General features: G+C 43.4%; 2 protein-coding genes across 2 annotated transcripts in view; both read left to right on the forward strand.

Annotated features, from left to right (window-relative positions):
• LOC121835733 (neprilysin-1-like) overlaps positions 1-3,201 on the forward strand; it is a 42,217-nt gene extending 39,016 nt beyond the window's left edge. Inside the window, exons 19-22 of the mRNA XM_042290187.1 lie at positions 36-101; positions 186-293; positions 1,699-1,775; positions 3,102-3,201. Of these exons, the coding sequence (XP_042146121.1) occupies positions 36-101; positions 186-293; positions 1,699-1,775; positions 3,102-3,201 (351 nt within the window). The remainder of the gene's footprint in view (positions 1-35; positions 102-185; positions 294-1,698; positions 1,776-3,101) is intronic.
• A 209-nt stretch (positions 3,202-3,410) lies between these two features.
• LOC8033372 (neprilysin-1) overlaps positions 3,411-21,913 on the forward strand; it is a 38,427-nt gene continuing 19,924 nt past the window's right edge. The window contains exons 1-10 of the mRNA XM_042290188.1: positions 3,411-3,428; positions 13,951-14,095; positions 14,167-14,214; positions 14,826-15,002; positions 15,838-15,930; positions 16,451-16,647; positions 17,078-17,257; positions 18,242-18,328; positions 18,397-18,527; positions 21,330-21,561. Of these exons, the coding sequence (XP_042146122.1) occupies positions 3,411-3,428; positions 13,951-14,095; positions 14,167-14,214; positions 14,826-15,002; positions 15,838-15,930; positions 16,451-16,647; positions 17,078-17,257; positions 18,242-18,328; positions 18,397-18,527; positions 21,330-21,561 (1,308 nt within the window). The remainder of the gene's footprint in view (positions 3,429-13,950; positions 14,096-14,166; positions 14,215-14,825; positions 15,003-15,837; positions 15,931-16,450; positions 16,648-17,077; positions 17,258-18,241; positions 18,329-18,396; positions 18,528-21,329; positions 21,562-21,913) is intronic.

A 21,913-nucleotide genomic window follows, 5' to 3' on the forward strand; every position in this document is an offset into this window, starting at 1 on the left:
AATTTTATTGACGAATCGTTTTGTTCAAACTTCAGCTGAGCATCAACGCCACCCTCGAAACCAGTGTTGCCGACAACGCGGGTCTACGCCAAGCGTTCAAGGTGTGGTCATTATACTTTCTTTCTGAAAATTAGGTTTTGATTTGCTCGATGTCGTAAATTTGTTGTATTTTTTTATCCTTAAAGGCATACCGCGTCTACATGACGAAGTATGAGGAGAGGTACGGTCTCTATAGTGTACCCGGAATGGAGCCTTGGACAATGGAGCAAATTTTCTTTATCGCTTATGCCATGGTGAGTGCTCAATTTTGAGTGCAAACATCTGGCGATCTTCTACCTTGGTATTTTTAGATGGAAACAACATCTCAGCATTTTGTACAGCATGCAATGCCTTTTAACTGAACCCTGTGCTCCCAGAAATTTGTCCTGCCGTAATGCCTCATTCACACTGACGGTTGAACTGCAACAGCGAAGCGGCTGCGAACGTGGTTGCTTAAAGATTCAGTGCAGTTTCACGCGCAGATGACGATGCAAACGAGCCGATCCGCTTCGCGGTTACGATTAGAAAGCAGGTGTGAATGCAACATAAGTGCGTTTCCTCGCTAAATGTTGAAGTGAGATTGAGGTCACGAGAAGTCACAGGATCACGTGATACCACGACTTGAAACTATGACAACGCGTAACCTTGTTGCGTGATGTCGTCACGTAATGACGTGTGACATCAGGTGACGTGAGGCCCATTCAGTCGCTCGATTTATTGAAGAAATAAATAAACAATATGTTCTTCACTCCCCGTAAAGACATTCTAATGTCGAGTAAACAGATTCGAACGATCGCTTATTAAATGCCGCATTGCCTTATTGAACTTTGTCGATAATGGTCGCTGTCAATTTGCGATGTCCACAAAGAAAAAGGCAGGAAACTGTTTCTTAAACGTTTGATGGCACTTTGAATAGAGAGCGAGACAAGCGGTGTGAACAGTTGGTGTAGATCGGAACTGCAATATGCAACGCTGGTTGACTTTGTTTATGAACGTAGAAATGAAAGCGCGGCTTAATTGTCCACTAATCTGACTAATATTAACTAGGGCTACGCGTCGAATAAAATTTGTAACCAAACTAATCGCCATCCTTTAATCGAATAATTAATCGATTAATCGGTCTCGTTCATTCCCGTGCATAATATTAAAAAAATATCAAAAATAAATTTGTTTTGTATTTGCTGAATATGGGATAAACGGCGCAATATAGAATTTTGATTATGAATCGACTTCGATGTGTGGTTGAGAAGAGTTCAAAGGACACTGACACTGACAGAGGTTCGTTGATGCATTCCGGCAAGAGCGACCTCGTTTGATTGTTCACAATAGTCTCTGCTGAACTAAACGGACTCTCGCACGGTATCGAAGTGGCCGGGACACGAGCAACCTTCGGCACTCGTCTGGAGTTACAAATATCGACCCTACAGTGTAACGTAGGTTAAAAGTTTTGCCTAAAGTTTGCCCTTTTTACAGGTTTACCCATTCATGTCTGCACAGTGAAGGCATTTTTTATACTTTCTTTTGCTTCGTCAAACGTTTACCGATTAACCGGTTAAAAAACTAATAGCGATTACATCATTATTCGATTAATTGATAGGTCAACTTATCAATTGCCCAACTCCAGTCTTCACTCATACCATATTTATATTTATTTTTCAGTCAAAATGTGAGGTTGCAAGGAAACGGTCCATGTTCTTTTACCTGCGCCCTCGGGACCAGATACCAAGTCGGTTCAGGTATGTACCATCCGTCGAAGCAGAAATATTTTACCAGGTTTAATGACATGCCTACGCAGTGCCCTACGTCATAGTTGCGTGAACGTTTATATTTAGTGGTGAGTGAAGTTTTTTTATTATTTACTTCTCGCTAGTATAGACTGAATCTAAAGGAAAAGACAGACGAACTCTTCCAAGAATGACACAAAAGAGTGAGGAAAACAAAAGAGGTTGAACAAGACTAACATTTACTGTCTTGTGCGATATAGTAATTCATTTGTTTGGTCTTTGGTCAGCACAAGCTTTTCATGGCAAATGCAAAAAAAAAAAAAGAAAAGAAAAGAAAGCAGAGTTCATAATTATAACAGACTGCATTTTTAATACGAGGCTTGTATGCATAGTTCTCCATAGGTTTTAAACAAACTATCTACGTTAATTAGATAAAGAAATTTAGTCTTCTGAAATGAACCTTCACCCGACAATGCACCGGGCACCATGTTTTAATCACGAATTCCACCACTACCATTCCTTGCATCTGCTGTGATTTGCGTCACAGTCTGTGTTGTCAAAGTTTATTTTTGAGTAAGACGCCGACAGTAATCGCCGAGTGGCAGGTGACGCAGGACATTATGAAGGTCAATACGCAGCCAAACCCTAGAAAAAAAATATTGTATAATTTATACTGGATTATGGAACAGAAAAATCTAACTGGATTTTTTGCTGGAAACCTGAAATCTAGGTTTTTTCGGTAGGGAAGGGACATACTGTGCTGGCTTTACTCCTGTACAGGTCGTTAAAATAGTTTCCCTTGAAACTAATAACGTTAAAAGAAAATACACGTTCGAGGTTTCGCGTACGCAGAAAACAGTAACATTAAAACAAAAGTCAATAAGTGCTAAAACAATCTATAGAAAAAAATAAGCAAGGTCACCACAGTGTGTGACGGGCTGGGAATGCATTACAAGCTCTGCCGGGTTTTGACTGCTGCAAAAAGACAAAATGTTATATTAGAGGAAGAAAGCTCACACTAGAGCCGAAGCATCTATACACGTTGTCCCACCAACAAAAAAATAAAATAAGTTTTGCGCATTGTCCATGTGCAGCGCGAGGAAGTGGTTGTCGAGGGAAGACAACGCTTTTGGCGCATGAAACGTTTACGTCTTGATAAAATAACATAAAGTGTATCTCTGAGGCACCTACTACATATAATTTAATTCGACACATGAAGAGCGAAATATGTAACGTCCAAACAGGAGCCAAAGTTTCTTTTTACTGCGGTTCTTAGGCCAACCATAGAGTTTTATTGAATATCATGTAACAAAACGCACACGTCGAATCGACTCGCAGGACCATCATCCCCTTGATGAACTTCGAAAGGTTCGCGGAAGCGTTCAGCTGCAAACCTGGCACCATCATGAACCCGGAGCAGAAGTGCATTGTCTGGTGAACGACGCCTGGCCTTTTGTCGCGCGATAGGAGGCGTAATAAATGTGAATTTTCATTTCTGGACTCCTTTCTGAACCATGTGCACTGATGTATGCGGCAAGTCACATATGTTGGAAAACGAATTTTCCACGACTGTTACCTGCGAGCCCAAGCCACCCTTTGCATAAATATTTCTTATCGTGGAAGTTTGCGGCTAGCTTGCTTATCGCAATGTGTCTTCCTTCGAAAGTAAGTATGGCAAATTTGAAAGAACTAAGTTTCGTTTTGAATGGGACGAACCATTGTGTTTAGATAAATGCCGTTGTTGGGAATATATAAAAGCATTGTAAATGCGTATTAGGAACTTAACTGCGCGTCTTGTTGGTACCAAATAGCTTCGCAAGACGTTTTCATCCAGTAGGAAGGATCGGCGTGTGGAGAACCAACATCTCCTAGAAAGAAGGCCGTAGCGCTCCGAGTGGTTACGTCACAGTGTCGGAGAGGGAAGGCCATGGCGCAACTACGTGAGTAAATATCTGGTATCGACGTGAAAAATATGTTTCTTGTAGAGCGGCGCCGTGGTGTTCGTGCGCATTTATCCAACATACGTTTTTGAAAGCGCAGTCTTGTAAAACTTATTGTATTTATGATATAAACGTAATGTACAACGTGTTACCAAGGTTGAAGGTACCAAATTTATATTTATTATAGTCTAATAGTCCGACAATGGTTCTTTGGGCTGTTGATAACGCTGGCGGAACCGATGACGCTCCAGGTCCATGCATGTTGCACGACTTTTCATAGTGCGCGCTGAGGGTGTCGACAGCCTCCAATTAACAGACGTCTCTCTTCGGGGTTCTAGAAGCGGCTGCCGCTGACGTCGTTTCTGGCGACGGCGCAGCGACAGCGCAGGATGAGGGCAATGCGTCGAAGACCGGTTAAGCCTCCACTCCCAGGCATTGGCGCAGCAGGTATCGACGACATTCTGAGGGCGGTGCGTGAGCACCACATGCCCCATGAAATATTCGAAGAGCGGAATCCATCACTCTCAGGGAATTTCCGACTTCCCTGGTTTACTCAAAACGTCTTGAGGAGGTTTGCTGCCGAATCCGCCGTGCATCCCGCCGTCAAAAGAATGTAGAGTCCTAGCTGGACCCGGCGGGCCGAAAAGGAACGTCCAGTGACCTGTGCTGCTCTCATGAGACTCTTTATTCAAAAATGATGATGATGAAGAAGAAGTAACTGAATGAACACATAGCAAATAAGACGAAGTTATCCGAATATATGAAAATATAATAATGAAGACACAACACCCCCAACGGGTACATGCAGTACACGTGGCAATTGACAGCTTAAGAAACGTTGGGCGTGACTCGTTATCTTCTTGGTTTGTGACTGGTTCTCCGGCGGTCGTGTTGGATAATGTCGCATTATCATTGTCTGTGAAGGATTACGAGACGCTCATCACCAGGGTGTAAGATAGACAGGTGGGGAAACGAGAGCCAAATGAGCCACCGGATTGTGTACCCCTCGGTTTTCTCTTTTTCTTTTAACGCCACCTATGTGGAGCACCGCGAACTCTCACTCCAGGTGGGCGACCGGTGGAGAACCGGCTAAACTGACGGAGATGGTCTCTCGTGGATTTTTAATAGAGAACTGTCGTGCTCTCGGTTTATTTTGCGCACTCTCCCATTAATTTCCATGCAAATCCAATTCCGATTTTTTTCCTCTCGCCGCAGCGCCATCTGTCGCAAATCGGTGGTACCCGCAAGCAGACGAGTACACAATCCGGTCACGGCGCTGCGGTAGGTTTCTATGGACCGTTTCCCCACCTTCCTATCTTACACCTTGCTCATGACTCGCCATGCGTTTCTTGAGAGCGAGCTCAAGAAACGTCGTGTTGCAAATTTTTCAATTTAAAGAAAAGACCTCCAGGAAGGGCATTACTGTTTGCGGGAAAAGATTTCCGAAATTTCTAATGGCTTAGGGAATCTCGTATGGAAGATTTCTTCTCGCGTGTTTTGAGAATATTGTACTCATAGAAAAATTATCATATCATAATGCATAGACTTCTATCACACTGTACACATGTGTGAAATCTTTTCAAAATATTTGCATTTGGCTTTTTATAACAACAACATATTTAAGACACCTGAAACTTTTTTCAGATTGAGCAACAGCTTTCACTTATTTTATTAGTGATATGCGCGATTTTGGAAACTGGTGCCATTTGCAACCAAGCGGTACCACTTGAAGCTCATGTGGTACCATTCACAACCCAAGCGGTACCACTTGAGGCCCAAGTGGCACCACTTAAAGCTCAAATTGTACCACTTGGTGTGCAAGTGGCTCCTTTTGACTTGCAAGTGGTACCACTTGAAAGCAAGAGGTACCACATGAAATACCACTTCATATTTTCACCTGGGTTGCTGGCCAGATGAAACTTGAATCGAAGTTCAGCAATGATGTCCCCATAACGATTCTCATGGCAGTTGGCCGTCAACGCTACCTCTGTAAATGGTTAATGCAAACAAATGGAACTGACGGTGAGTTACGAGAATGGCTTGATATGAAATCGATGGCTTTCTAAACCGCAAATACCAAGGATGTTTGTGTCATCGTTCATTCTACCTAAACAGCAAGAAGATGAATCTCATTCACTCGGGGTATTAAGATACATACCTATCTTAGACCGTGCTGTCAAGGCTTCATTCATGTTTTTTTTTTGTACCACAAAAGTGGAAAAAAAAAAAAAAAAAAACTCAAATGACAATTGCCTGAGTGCTCATTCACACAAGACTGTTTGCTTAAATTTCATTATGAGTCACCCGAAGATTCGTGCTTTAAATTTTGCTTGCAAAACCACTCCTTTTTTATATTTGTTTTAACGCTTTGTAAGTAGGAAGCGAAGCAATTTGAATAAAAAGCACTGAAATGTAATTCTTGTTCAGAAACAGCCGTTCATCCAAGCATTCGTCGTGCCGAACCAAGTTCAGTCGAAGCAACCTGATCGGCTGCAAGGCGACGAGCAATACGCGGAGAACAGTGAAATTCACACCTCACAAAGCTCGCTTCCTGCAGAGGGCTTGGAATTTTTTCATTTTATTTTGGTAAGCCGAACAACTCCTCCACTTCACTTTAGCGTTCTTTCCTGAAGGGAAGCGGAAGAGTCTTTTGCCGTTCTCTGACCAGCTTCGGCCCCCAAGGCTCAGCAAGCAGGTAAACGGGAGTGGTAAAATACGGAACGTTAAGACGTGATTCCATTAAAATACGTGCGCCTTCAACGCTAAAGGGCTGAGAAGCGACCCGGAGCGTTGCAGCAGAAGCTGGCTGGACCCAATATGGTGGCTCATGGCGGTGAAAAGTGATAATGATAGTTATGGCACACGTTTCACGTGACTGCTGCCGTCCAGTAATGCCACTGGAAATCAAAACACACAAGGCTGGAGTGGGACTGTTGTCGGCAAAGCATTAAGAGAATGGGAACGTGGTACTTAGAGCCACTAAATAAGCGTAGCTTATTTAGTGGCACTAGTGGTACTCTGGCGGAGCATTCAGTGACACTAGCTGCGACAGGTTAACTTCCTTGGCCATGGCCACCGTTCTTACTTTTATTGGCAGAATCTGACAGTGAAAATATATGCATAATTCAAGACATGCATCACTTAAGCAATTCAAATAAATGATTGAACCCCGCCAGTACAATCTACTTGCCAATAACTCGTGTATATAGATAATTACATTGTATCCGAAGACGACGAGGAAGACGGCCGTGCAGTGGTTGACTTGCGCACGTGGCATGTAGAACCCGTCGCTTGTTCACAGCGGCCCTTGAAAATGCGATAAGGAGTCATGATTCCGTTCACCCGGGTAAGTAGCCTCTATTTCGCGCAACCTCAACGAGAGACTTTATGAGTTTAAGTTACTGATGTTTTATAGTTAAAATTAGGTCGCCAATAACAGTTCACTAGCGGTGAGTTAATTGGCTAACTGCATGAGGGCGATTGCGGCCATTGGGGTGCTTAGTGTGTGTGGCCAATGCTAGGCGAGCACTAGGAAATATTATAAAAATACATAACAAGAGCAGTGTGGGATGATATAGCATTCCAAACGACAATGCAAGAAATAATTTCAGAGGATTAAATTGCCACTGAATTGTATTAATAACTAGGAGGTCTATTTCTCTCAGTGCGTATTTGTGTATAGTTACACGATTTGTTTTTATTTCCCTGTTTCATAATATGACAATGCGCGCGAATGACGATGTGAATTAAGTCGTTTCTCATGTCTGTTTCCAACAGAAAGCATTCAGTTGAAAGTCATACTTTCTATACATCATATAACGTGCTGAACACCCCGCAAGCAGAATATATTTTCTCTCAGTCTTTTTCACGCATTACCTATCACTCTATGCACAGTTCTAGCGCTTACTACCTAATCACTGGGCGCAAGCTAAATACACTGTATCCACCCAGTAGACGACGATGACATCGCTCAGAAGGCGATTTTTGCAATAGTTTATATTAGGCCGCTTTAACTGACCACCATCAACGTGCGTTTGCACGTTGATGGTAGTCAATTGCACTGGTTAACCTAGAGTTATTATAGGGGATCAATTAAATTGGGTAAACTAGAGTTATTAAAAAGTAAGAGACAGAAACCCAAGACTCTTCTTGATTGCACCCTTTTTTACAAAATGTACGTTGCATTAGAGAAGCATGCCCTTGAGGAACTATTCCAGGAAAGCGCTTTGGGTGAAACTAAAGTCATTAGATCCTGGGAAAGTTGCGCCATTGCCTTTCCTGCCGGCCAGCTGGAAACATGCAGATACTGACACACAAACGACCAAAACCTTGAAAGGTGACTGACTGATCGGTCCTTGTTTCCATAGCAATCATTATTTCGGTACTTTCAATCCTTCGAGGTTCGAAAGGGTCGTCCTCTAACAGCCGTGCCAATATCGCTTTGGAGCGTCATTGTACTAAAAGCGTTCCTTACCGATATGAGTATCCTAGGCAGTGTGTACACAATCCACTTACCAAAAAACGCTTACGCAAATCTTTTACATTAATCTTTTTCTCCTTGCGTATTTCAAGACAGGAAAATTATTTTTGAGTGTTGCCAAGCACCGACGCCGCATGTGGTGGCGGTGCGAGAATGTGCGCTTATTCTGCCGGCATGTAGGCAGCAACATATCGCTATACAAGAAATGTATCTATACAGAAAGCTGTCACCTTAAATTAGGATCAGCTCTTAAAGAACGAAGTAGTAAAAGGGAACTACTCATTCCACAGACCAAAATGGCGACCAAACGGGAAGCTCGGCACTACATCTCAAAGATCCAGTGACTTTAGGTGAAAGGAGCACTCGCCAAAAGAGACGCTATTCAAGGTTTCGGGACCACTTCCTACAGCATGCTGCTAACAGCTGCTGAAATTCTATTGATTGAAGCTGAACGAATGTCAACTGTTGGCTAGACGTGACCAAAACCCCAACCACATGGGGTATTTTTTCTCGCTCTTCGTCTGCGTCCGTGTCGGTGCGCGTCGCTCGAGGTCACCCACAGCAACGCGCTGCGCGGGCCGACGCCGAGATCTAGCCGTTCCGTATTGCACGGCGGCAAAATTGGCGAAGGAGGACGTCGCCGGTGATCTTTAGTTGCCTATTAGTGTTACGTGGGCCTATGGCGCCTTCCTGTGGTGACGTTGCGAGTTTTGAATACACGTGCTGCAACCAGTCCAAGGTCAGCGCATGTCAAGGCACTAATGCGTTAAAAAAAAAGAAAAAAAAAAACGAATTTGATTAACAACTCACGGTCGAAAACGAAGACGAGCGGATTCCGTTCACGACCAATCGATTGACGAGCATAGATTGGTGTAAGGGACCGCGTGACTCAAAAGCTTTAGTTTTCGTTGTCTCGGGTGTCGTTGTCATCGGTCCCGGTGTGATTTTTTCTGGATCTGCTAAATTAATCTGTGCGGCGAGCAAGTGCAACTTCAGGCTAAAATTTCGTTAACACTACCTGAAAGGCACCTGACATCTATTTCACTCGTTAAAGTGAACTTCCTTCATGGTCTCTTGGAGGGAAAACACGCAGAAATTTACTTTCAGCTCGCAAAAGTACATTTATGATTGGATTAACATTATCCACACGAAAAACAAGAAATATGGTACTCTGAAACTCTCTGGCATGTTTCAACAATACCAGGTTGCCGCTCATTCATTGGTTAAAACGTTTGGAGCATTCTTTGGGAATATGCTGAATGCAGTGGCACACCGACTTGTTTTTGAGTGGAAAAGCAAACCAGAACCCCCCCCCCCCCCCCTTTTTTTTTCAGGGCCAGGAGGCGGTGCCCTTGGTATCCCTTGGGTGCCGCCGGCCAGTGCTTGCCCTGCCCAGTGGCTGCTGTTTCGGGGGGGGGGGGGGGGGGAGGGGGGGGGGGCGAGCACATGCCTCGCCCCCCCCACTTGAGAACTGAGGGGCAAGGTCCCCTCTTGCCCCACCCTCCCCCCAGTTGGTACGCCCATGTTTGAATGATGCTCTGGCATGAAACCGTGGACGCGCTTTAGTTGCTCTTCGCCATACGAAAGAACGCCAAAGGTGAAGGAAGAAAATGCAATTACACGCGGTGTACAGCAGAGTGTGAGGTGGAGCGTGAAGGTGGACGTCACCTCACAGGACGCCGCTTCCCACGACACGACGGGGGATGGACGAGACACGACTACGTCGAGCAGCTACTCCAAGGGGTTCTCGGGCTACTCGACAAGTTTTAACAAGAACACAACCACGACCCAGGCCCTTATGTATGCAGCGAAGTATTTTCGCCTTTCAAAAAATTCCTTTGAGCGTGCAACGATTATAAACACGCTACGGTATTCATATCACCATTGATGCCTACACTCTCAAAAATAGGAGGTGTAGTGCTCACATCTCTCGTTTGATATATAGGGTGGTCCAAGTCACCAGTCTCGATTCAAAAAGGACCGTAAAAATCGACGCCTGCACGTAGCAATCTAATCTTTTCGTCAAAGGTGTATTTCACCAAGTCGGTTTTTTCTTGTAAAATTACAACGCGTAGTTCTCTTTCTGTAAGAAATAAGGCCAAGAAACTTGCCAGGGTCTACGGCAGCAGCGACGCAGACGACAGGGGTTCAGTAGCGGGGTGTGTTTGGTGTTCGTATTTAGATGGCGTTATCTCCTTATCGCGACTATAGAGTTCCTGCATAGGCTCCCTACCGGAGCCAGAGTTACGCGATCACGTGAGGAGCCGGATCAAGTGCCGTGCAGGAAAGTAGACGTTGCACGCGCCCCGGCGTACGTTCCCCTGCTTTTGAGTGCGCCGCGCGCCTCGAACGCGCGGCGCCGCTATTCGCCGAATTCAGTCACGTGACGAACGGGATCAACATGCCGTGCAGGAAAAACGGCGCTACGGAGGTGAACGCGCAACTCTGGCTCCAGAAACTCTAATCGCGACGGCTCGCGACCACCCTGGTTTGTTAAAATGAACCAGGGATGGGCAAAATACATGCAAATATGTATCGAAATACAAATACAAAATACTTCGTCAAAATGTATTTAATTACAAATTTAATTACATTTCCAAAAAAAGCATTTAAGTACAAGATACAAATACAACCAAATGTATTTGGTCTCCTCCAAATACATTACCAAATACATCCCTCAAGATTTGCATCAGCGACTACAGGGCACCTACAACGGGTTTCTGGGTATCTCATTTTAATTTTGCATCGCACACTCGGGAGTTGGTGTGCGAGGCTCTAGTAACGTAATACAAATATAATCCCAAAAAAAGGGAATCAGCTTGGATGTAATAGGTGAAAAAAGTACAGAGCTTCAAGCAGCTTTTTTTGCCGATTACATTTGGGTAAAGGCCAACAGAGAACCAAGACGACCAAGACGCGTAGCATTAGCTAGAAAAGTTTTTATTGTTGCAACTCGCACCAGGTACGAAAATCTGGACGACCCGCGCATTTAGAATGTTCCAGGCAAAAATATGTATGGAGATCAGGCTGGAAAGCATCACAAGTTGTCACAGGCACTTATTTAGCCAGTCTGCCTGTGAACGTCGATTTCGTCACTATTCTTGCCCTGGACTAGCGCCGTAATAACAGTCACTAAACGCTTGTGACTGATTGAGGGACACTGTATTCAGTGCAGAACGTAGTTTTCTTCCTGCTCTGGACACGTCTTAGGATGAGCAAAATGAGTCGTGACAATAAATTTGAGGGATGTATTTTCGCCAACACAATTGTATTTAATTACAATTGTATTTGAAATACCCACGTTTTAGTATTTAAGTACGTACGTCAAATACATTACCCAATTTGTAATTAAATACAAATGCAAAATACACAAAGTATTTAAAATACGTATTTCAAATACTTTTATTTGAAATACTGCCCATCCCTGGTATAGACCAACAAAGAACCGAGACGACCAAGACGCGCAGCACTAGCTAGAGAGTTTTGTATTGTTGCAACTCGCACCAGTTACGAAAATCTGGATGACCCGCGCATTTAGAATGTTGCAGGCAAAAATATGGATGGAAATCAGGCTGGAAAGCATCACAAGTTGTCACAGGCACTTATTTAGCCAGTCTGCCTGTGAACGTCGATTTCGTCAATATTATTGCCCTGGACTAGCACCGTAATCAGAAAGTCACTAAACGCTTGTGCTTGATTCAGAGACACTGCTATAGGTGCAGAACGTAGTTTTCTTCCAGCTCTGGACAGTGACAATAAATTTGAGGAATGTATTTCCGCCCACAAAATTGTATTTAATTAAAATTGTATTTGAAATACCCACGTTTAGTATTTAAATACACACGTCAAATACGTTACCCAATTTGTAATTAAATACAAATGCAAAATACACAAAGTATTCGAAATACGTATTTAAAATACTTGTATTTGAAATATTGCCCATCCCTGAAATGAACATAATAGTTTTGAAATGTACCTTCGGTAAAAAAATAAACGTGGACAATAAAAGCAATACTTCAAGTAAAAAAAAAAAAATATACGCGCCTGCATAACGGCGGCGCTTTTGCTGCCAACGGATTTCGTCTGCGTGTCGTCTGCTTTCTTTCGCTGGTCGGCTGCAACTTCGGACACTGCTCCCGACGCCATCTATCAATACGAACGCCGAACACACCCCGCTACTGAGCCCTTGTCGTCTGCGTCACTGCCCGCCGTAGAACCTGGCGAGTTTCTTGGCCTTATTTTTTACAGAAAGAGAACTACGCGTTTTAATTTTACAAGAAAATACCGACCTGTGAAATACACCTTTGACGAAAAGTTTAAATTGCTACGTGCAAGCGTCGATTTTTACAGTCCATTTTAGATCGAGCCTGGTGACTTGGACCGCCCTATATAACACCCCCCAACAACATTTCGACATTCAGTCAATTAACGTCGAACTGACGATACCAACTTTCACAAGCAGCTTGATAGCTGTGTGATGTAACTTAATAAATAGCTAATGTACATCGGGTTTAGATGAAATTCGAACAGTGACGAAACTTCGAGCCCACTGTCGGCGCAACTTCCAAGCTTGGGTTGTGTTTGGAGAGGCTCAAGCACGTCGGAGTAGGACGAACAACCTCGCAGCGCCATACTCCGATGTGGTTGAACCTCGCCAAGCACAACCAAAGCTTGGAAGCTGCACTGGCAGTGGGCTCGAAGTTACGACACTGTTCGCCTTTCATTTGAACCCACTGGTACGTATCAAAAACTGTATAAAAATCACCGAGGTTTTGCAGCAGAAGCTACAAAACCTTGAGTATTTTTTATATAGTATCAAATGTGTACATTAGCTATTTTAAAAAAGTCGTAGCACTCGACTATCAAACCACTCGTGAAAGTTGGTATCGTCGATTCGACATAAGTGGACTCAACGTCGAATTGTTTTTGGGGTGTTCATTGGACAAAGGCTGTAAGTACTACACCCCTTATTTCTGAGAGTGTACATCTTAACTCACAAAGGAATCTTAATGTTTTTCATTGTTCTCCTGATATGCTGTCTACAGTAATTATTTGTAACGTAATAGCCGATCATCATACTTAGGGCACGTGGTATGCTTAAGTTATTATAACTGCGTCAATTGCAATCTCGCAAGGAGTTTGTTTATTTTGATTACTACCACCATATAGCGGAAAATACTTCCGGCGCATGCTGAAGGCGTCTATCATTTGTGATTGTTCGCGTTGAAGGGTCCACTCTTGAGACGCTCACTTTTTCGTGAGCGTTTGGGTTCTGCCATATATATCCTCTTGAATTAAATAGATACATTTTTAATTAGGCATTAAATATATATAGTTTAAATTATCTTATGTGGAAATAGTTTACATTATAGTACTATCTTTTCTTAAAGGCTTATAATGTTTGACCGTTCAGTAACATTCCTAATCGATACACTTCTTCTAGGTGACAAATTTTGCCGTCTTTGCGTTCGGAACCAAAGATCAGAGTTTCTGGCTGTTTTAATTTAAAGCCCTTCTTCGTACACACGTTCAAATGCTGCTTGAATTATTAAACATATGTCTCGCCTTAAATCATAATTGGTAATGTGGCCAATAAACACAAAATAACATAAAAGGCTGTATGTAACCATTACGGAAGACTTATAATATTTTTATAAGTTCTGATATGTTTATTGGGCAAATTATGGAAGTTGCTTCCCTTTTCAGTGGGGCTAGGGGTAAAGAGAAACAAAAGCAGCGGGAATCATGCCATATGTTTCATCAGTAGCGATACTTTCTCGACGGTAACCTTTACAGCCGAGAAGATAATGGGAAAGGCGGTTCTTATTGGTGGTTCGTCATCGGAGCCATACCAGTGTCCACGTTTTTGCTGGTGACGATCCCCATCGCAGTATTCCTCCGAAGTTTTGTCGGTAAGCAGCACTTGCGGTAGCCAAAGAATGTGAGCTGTGACGTGCTCACCATGCGGACTTCCTCCTCGCAGGCTTTGACAGAGTACGTCTATGTGAGACCAGGGCCTGCAGAGAAGCGGGTAAGTGGCATTTATTCTCCCCCCTCCCCCCCGATAAATGAATAAAAAAAAAAAAGATCGCGTTTTGTTTCTTCTTTTTATTATGGGTAATACCGTGACTGAACGACCTATCGGTGATATCCAGCCTATTGAAGTTGAGCAGTTTTGTGGTTCCCAAAACTTACCGTCACTAAAAGTTGTTCAATAAATGCAGCCGAAAACATAAAGTGTAAAACAGATGCGAGGGAGCTAGTAATGAAGGGCCAATATAGTGTCTAAACCAGAGACCACATATCGTAATAGTTACCGTTTTCTTTATGTAAACGACAGTTATTTGTAACCGTCTGCCCTACACGAAATCGGACATGGAGACTCCCTAAATTACGCCCACCGCTGATAGATATCGGGAGCTCATAGTTCGAAATCCAAAGAAATATAAGTTACATAAGTTATTAACTTGCGGTCGCGCACGTTACATATTTGTCCGTGCCTTGTTTTGCTTATCCTCACACCTGGTTGCTATACGAGGTGGCGCAGAAACGCGGTGGAATGCTCAGTGAACAATTATAGACTTGTAGCAAGTGACGAGGTTGTGGTGGTCTCTAACACCGGTTCGTCTTCTTTGACTCCAGGAAAGTTTTACGAGTCCATGATTGACAAGGGACGCGTAGATCCGTGTGAAGATTTCTACAGTCACGTGTGTGAGAAATGGAATCGAAACGCCCGAATCCCGCCCTTCTCGCGCAAGTACTCATTCGACGACTGGATCGTTTCTGACATCGAAAAAACTATCTATACCGAAGTGGAAGGTGTGTATATTAGTGACCATGGATATAATAACAACATGCGTTGCTGCATATTAAAAAGCTAAATATATAAAAAAAAAGCTTCTTTAGCCGAGAAAAAGCTTGCTGCGAGAACGAGGTATTCATCAGCAAACAAACGGGTTTCTCAGCGTTTGATACAGGTTAGAGCAATCACTATAAATTAAATTACTGCATTGAAAAAATGTGCTCAACTGCCATCATGACAGACGTGGCGATTCACTATCTTTTTCTAATTGGTGTGATATTTTTTTCTGTAATGTGTACAGGTTTGGTTTTTCAATGCAAAACTGTGATCGTCCCTGTTTAAAGTGGCAGAAGTTGAGTCTTGACGTTCCATGACACATAGTAGTGTGTATTATTTTATGTCAAACGTACTGTGCCAATAAATACAAAATAAAATATATTCTAGCATTAATAAAAAAAATTAAGTCTTGAATACTTATATCAAAGCAGTAGAACTCGAAATTACTGACCTTTTGATTTTCCGTATAAGCAACTTTGTGTTTTATTTTTGAGTTGCACTCTTTTATAACTCGAATGGGACGCAATTAATAACGCATGAACTTTTTAAATTTTCGATAAACATTTTTATTTAACTGCAACAATTCTGTTGCGAAATTGAATTAGGAAACCTCGGCTTAGTGGAGCTAACCTTACTCAATGTTAGCGCACCTCCTTTGTAGGCCACATATCAAATCGCATAATAGCAGACGTATGTTCGGTCATATTTCATATATAAAAAAACGACAGGTTAAATAGGCGCAAGTAAAACAAGCATACGACTATCACATTGTTGCTAACTGAAAGTTTATTTTAGCTTCCATCACAGAGCAAGGACAGATCATGAATCAAATGACCCATATACCGGTGCGCAAATTCGAGGCGATTTTTGCAGCTTGCCAAAACGCAGGTACGTACGCACAAAAAATGTTTCTTTTTAGTGAACTTATTTTGTAGCAAGACTAAAAACAACGCCATTCTTGTGTGATAATATAATTCAGTATGAAGTGATAAAGTTGACGTAACTTTGATTTAATATGTGGTACCTTTTGGTCTAGGTTTTGGAACCTTCGATTAATGCCAGGCGCGTAGCGTCATCCCTTGTGGTACCTCTTTTCGCACAGGGGGCACGGCCAGCGGTAATTCGCGCTCATCTTAATTGTAGTTGATTTATTTTGATTTAGGAGTTTTTAATGCGGAGAGAGATACAATAACTTCTGCTGCTACCCAAGCTCGTACTGCACTGTTTTTTTGTTGTTCCGTCGTGATGTCGCCTGATATCATGACGTCACGATACGTCACGACACATCGCGTGGCGTCACGCGGCCTCAGGTCACAGTGCTAAGTCGTCGTGGCAAACGCACATATATTTGCGAGATACAGATTGTAGAGCCCACAATTCGAATTTTTTTAAAAATACAATTTTTCAGAAAGAAATGGCAGTACCGAGGACATAAAAAAAGTTCCATTGATTTTGGGCCTGGAGCATTTCCCGTCCCTGGACCCCGAAGGCGACCCCAAGATCTCGGTGATCTCCGGGAGGCTGGCCAAGGACTTCGGCCTCTTTCCTCTCGTCAGTGTCGGGCTCCGAGTGGACCCGGAGGACTACTCCAAAGTCATCATTTATGTACGTTAAACCAACACACTTTGTATATTTAAGACTACTGAAAGCTTATAGGCCCTGACACGTTTTACCCTTTGGAATCAGACAGTTACTTCGGCTTTGGCCGAATACACGGTGGGATTGAAAACCGGGGTGAAGAGTAAAAACCAAGATTAACTAAATCGTAATGTAAATCATGATTTAAATGACACCTATTTTATCACGCTAATGTCAATAAAACCTTTCCCGCAAAAAACAAACAGACAAGGTTTTCTTTTCTCGTGATTTGCCCGTATATTTCGGACGTACATAGGTGACTTCATTTTAACCGAGCAACATTTTCCGTGAACAAAAACCTTGCGATGATGTTTATGGAAGGGTTGTCAGCAGCGTTTAGCTGTGCAGTTCATTTCAATAAAACAATCATAATAACATTTTAACGTTCTTTTTTCAGCTGGAGGAGCCTGAAACGACTGCATTACCCAAATTCATCCTGTCCACGACGGAGTCCTCCAACTGGCTTCGACAAAGCGTCTGCGATGCCATGCTCACGGTGTACGGTATCGTTCCCACAAACGACCAGTGGGACACGCTTTGCGACAACATTCAAGCCTTTGACATTGACCTCATCAAAGTGGGTACAGAGACGTTGGCCACCTGTGGACACTATAGACTCTTTCCAGAAGTTCATCAAGCAACACTGGCGGCCGCCATAATTTGAGCATGTCATGATTCGATCCGATTTCACGCCGAACTCTAAAACAGCAGATGTGTCCAGTGCATGCTGAAAGCGCGTGTCCAAAATATGACGGCCTATAAAAACAAAAACAAAAACAAAAAAACAACAACAACAACAACAACAAAACAACATTACTTAGAGATATTGAAGCTTTCGAGAATGTTGTAACAGTTTCCTGTGTTTGAGTGAAGGCGAGCGTCCATTATTCGAACATAAAATGTGACAAAGTGAAGGAGCTATTAATAATCTATACCTAATAAGAAAAAAATTAAATAATTAATTTGTCATTTGCTTCAAAATATGATTCGCTTGATTAACACACGTGTAAGTTCAAAGCTTACTTCTACGTTGACTCGCGCGAATATAATAAAATAAATGGTGATGTCAAATCCTAACCGGTACTTACACGAAACTCATCTCAGTTTACTATTACATGTGAACAGTAAGGCCTAACAAAAAAATAACACGTCTTCTTCACTTATCCTCTGAAAGCAGGCCGGCTACCAGTGTGTCAAATCTTGAACAACACCTTTGTCCCTAAAACGTGTTGTTTGTTAGTACTTTGAGATAAATATCACAAGCGCCAATTCACCCTGTACCGTAGGACAACGCTCTCTGGCAATGAAGTAAAATCTATGCGTATCCGAGCTCTCGCACACCTTGATCACCTCTCAAGGTTGTGCACACACGGTCTTCACTTATGAAATACCATAAAGAGTTGTCCGGATTATAGTCTTCTCGTGCAGTGTGCTTTAGTGTTGACAGCAAACAACACGCAGGTATTACCAAACGTTTTAAACGATGAACTGCCGCAAAATATTTTACGAAGTTATGATGTGGATATAACTACGAGTATACCAAATATTTGATTTGCTCCAGAGGCTTCGTTATGCAGAAGGACACCGTCCAGGAGATTACTTCGAAAAGAAAGTTCTAAAACTGAAGGAACTGGACAACTCCTTTTATGTAAGTCTCACCATGATATGGCTCCCAGCCGTCGAACTAATGGGTGTCGTCACTCTGTGATGTTCTAGTGGAACTGGATGACCTATTTGAAAACTATTTTCGAAGGAACATCAATTACCATCGGGCCACATACTAAGGTCCTTGTGGGAAACGTGAAGTACGTTGCCGGACTGGCACGTTTTCTGCAAAAACAGTCCAAGTAAGTCGTAGGAGAATATCATCTGATGCTTCCTTTTTGATTAAACGTGATGGAACGAAAAGGGGGGGGGGGCGCCATGAATTCGCACAACTCGACAGCACCGACGGCAGAGCATGCGACAGGAGAGCGCCGCGACACGAGAACGCACGGCAGCAGAGCTGCAATGCGCACGACAGAAGAGCGCAGCGACGCGAGAGCGCGTGTCGTTGGAGCGCGCGACACGAGAGCGCTGAACAACAACTGCAGTCACTAAGGTGCCTTTCCCGGTAGCTGAACGTCCAAGTATCCAATCCCCTTCTGTAGTAACTGGGCCCGTTTGCTCGGAGCCGGTTAATTTTATCCGCGGTAAAAAGTTAACCGTATTTCGCTATTAGAGGGAATTTTAAGTCACGTGACCGGCAGAGTAAGGACGACAGGGAAACATGGCGGTGCCCCTGCGAGCGACTGTCGCTCGCTTTGGGTCGACTATGTCGTAGTATCTGCAATATCGGGCGCGCCAGTCAGCAGTGAATGGTGCAGAAGGCTTTCGCTTTGCCTTACCTCACTTAAATCTCAAAGCATGGGCAATGATCTTGCCGCATTTTTTAGTTAGTCTTTTGATTTCGGCCATTCCTAAGCCTAAATGAAGGCGGTAATTGCCGGCACGGCAACGTCTTTGGAATACTGTATAGTGGATTGCCTTGACTCAATTGGTCGGGTATTGATAGCACGCAGAAGCAGACAGCGTCCTAATAAGCGTTTTGCTAAATTTCTCAAGCACCAAGGTGCATGCTACGAGTGTAGCTGCACGAGCTGTCGTCTGCAGTAGTAACTGTTCTTGTGGAAGGGCCTAAAACAAATTTCGCCTTGCACGCGCGTTGGTCAAAGCCCTATTATGATTATTTATTTCGAATCTTTTATACGGGGAAGGCCAGCGCGTGCCGAGCGTAGAATTACACTTTCAGCATTCTCCTCGATGCTTGGGTGATTTAGAAATATGTCTATTTTCACTAAAGCCGAATTACACGGTTTTCAATTCATGATGGTGTTACATACATGTTCTACCATGCTGGCCAACCATGCTGCCGGTGTACCGTCCGCCTTTCACTGCCCACTCCTTCCTCATCGTTTCTAGGACTTCTCCGTCCTCTTTCGAACTTGAAAGCAAATTTCAACGAGGCTGTTTTCACTTCAGACAGCCAAACATTTATTTTACAAACAAAGGTTAATTTAAGGTGAACATTTCGGCAGACGTTTGCCTGGTTGAGTTAAACGTGATAAATAAACAGCTAACGCCAACCAATCCCTAAAAAAAGGTAGGGTCCCAACGTTTCGGTGCCGGCTCGGCACCTTCTTCAGGGGGACTATTTAAAAGAGAAGCAGCTTCTTTCTGTTGTTCTGCAGCGAATGTACAACAGTATCTTCGTTTTTTACGGCGGTTAGTATTCAAACCAGGTGCGGTATTTCCGCTTTCTTCGGAGTTGGTTATTTACAAAACGAGGATCAGCATCAGCATCTTCGTTTTTCTGTTTCTTTGGTGTTTCTTCTAAGTCTAGTAGTCCACTGACGTATGCCGAGGGCAAGGTGCCGGTGGATCGGTTAATGTTCCCTGGTGTGGTCTGTATGTGCCACGACTCAATAAAGAGCCGTTGGCGCCTGTTATTTTCTACATCCAGGATTCGGGTGTTTTTAAAGCCGATGCGGTGGTCATTGTTATCGCAATGTTCCGCAACAACGCTACGCTCTCGGTCAAATTTGCGTACGTCATTTTTATGTTGGCGTACTCTTTTCATGAGGTTTTTCGTTTCGCCGACGTATGAAGCGGAACACTCATCACAGGGAATTTGGTAGATAACGCCTTGTGTTTTTTCTTTTGGTGGACGCTCTTTCAGACAAGGCATTAGGCGCCCATGTGTCAAAACTGGTTTGTGAGTCACCTGAATACCTTCTTTGGATCTATCCCAATCAAACATCAGTCAAGCTGGGAATCTTACGTGTCTGAGAACTACTTCAAAGAGCACACAGCAGAAGCGCAGTCATTGTGCGTTTGTTCTCTAAAGTAGTTTGCCTGAGTCTACTAATGCAAGGCCAGCGCAAAAACATTTCTCTTCAATAGAGTTTCTAATGTCAGGCGAGTGCCTTGTGTTGTGTTGCAGTGAACAAATTAGACGTTAAAGTTGTAGATTTTTCACCAGCATTACTACACCAGCTCTGAGGTTAACCAATACGCTGAGAGTCGAACTGCGATTTCGTAAAAAATAACGCATCGTTTTTGTCTGCCTGAGTTCTTATTTATAATTCTAAAAATACTGCGGCTCTCCCGCGAGAACCATAACAGGAATGTCGTACAAAGTTAAAATATAAAACAAATGGCATGCACACACGAGCGATCTAAGTTAATATACAAGAAAAGGAGCATGTACGCAAAAGTGATCTAAATAAAAAGGTCGTTAATAGCATCCGTAAAATTCTCAATCAGAGGAAGGATTGCTACTTTTTCATGTAGCGAATTTTATTCTTGTATTTCCCATTACAATCACATTTCCATTATAATGGCGCCTTGGGGTGGAAGACGCCATAACCAAGTTTTATTATTTTTTCTAGTAGAGACATTGTGAAAATCATCACATGGCAGCGTAAATCGCCTCGTGATTTCCATCGCAGTTTGTTTTCTCGCACCCTACAAGTCCGCGAAAACAAACAATAACTTACTTAAATCAGTCTTCTCAGTGACACATAGCTGTTGACGGCTAACCTTGCCGTGCGCTAGTTAAGTCCCGAGCAACCAAAGTCGAGTGTGACCGAAACTACCACGAACATCAGGGACGTCATCTACAACTACCTGGGATATCGGGTGCTGTTGCGTCTTGGCCTGCTGTACCGGACTCACGAGAACCACGTGAAGACGCTTTACTACCGCTACCATTTGGGCTACAAGACGGAGCCCGAGCGCTGGCGGCTGTGCCTGCGCTACGCCGAGAGGAGCATGCCCATGGCCGCATCCTGGATCTACCACATGTGGATTAAGAAGAAGTTTGGCCTCAAGGGGGACAAGGTAAGACCCTCGCTTCTCTCGTAAGTTATACAATAACGGGTTTTGTTTAATGCCGGCAAGGGAATGTGTGTCGCAGTGTGTTAATGCAGCGCAACTCAGAGCACCTGGAGCGAAAGCTCGCGCTGAAGAACCTAGTGATCCTGGTATCAATCCTCACCCCTGCTCGTTTCGATCTGAATAAGCATTGTACTAGCGTGCGTTCGTGCATCATTATTGCGTGATACACATTAGAAACCCCAAGCTAGCAGGGGTACTACACTGGTATCATTTATACCGAACACATCAGACGACCACTGGAGCTCACTATCTTTCCGCCAACTAAACAAGCACAAAACATGTTTAAATTTAGGCT

Source organism: Ixodes scapularis, unplaced genomic scaffold (genome assembly GCF_016920785.2).
Source record: "Ixodes scapularis isolate PalLabHiFi unplaced genomic scaffold, ASM1692078v2 PGA_scaffold1__304_contigs__length_218370807, whole genome shotgun sequence".
NCBI lineage: Eukaryota > Metazoa > Arthropoda > Arachnida > Ixodida > Ixodidae > Ixodes > Ixodes scapularis.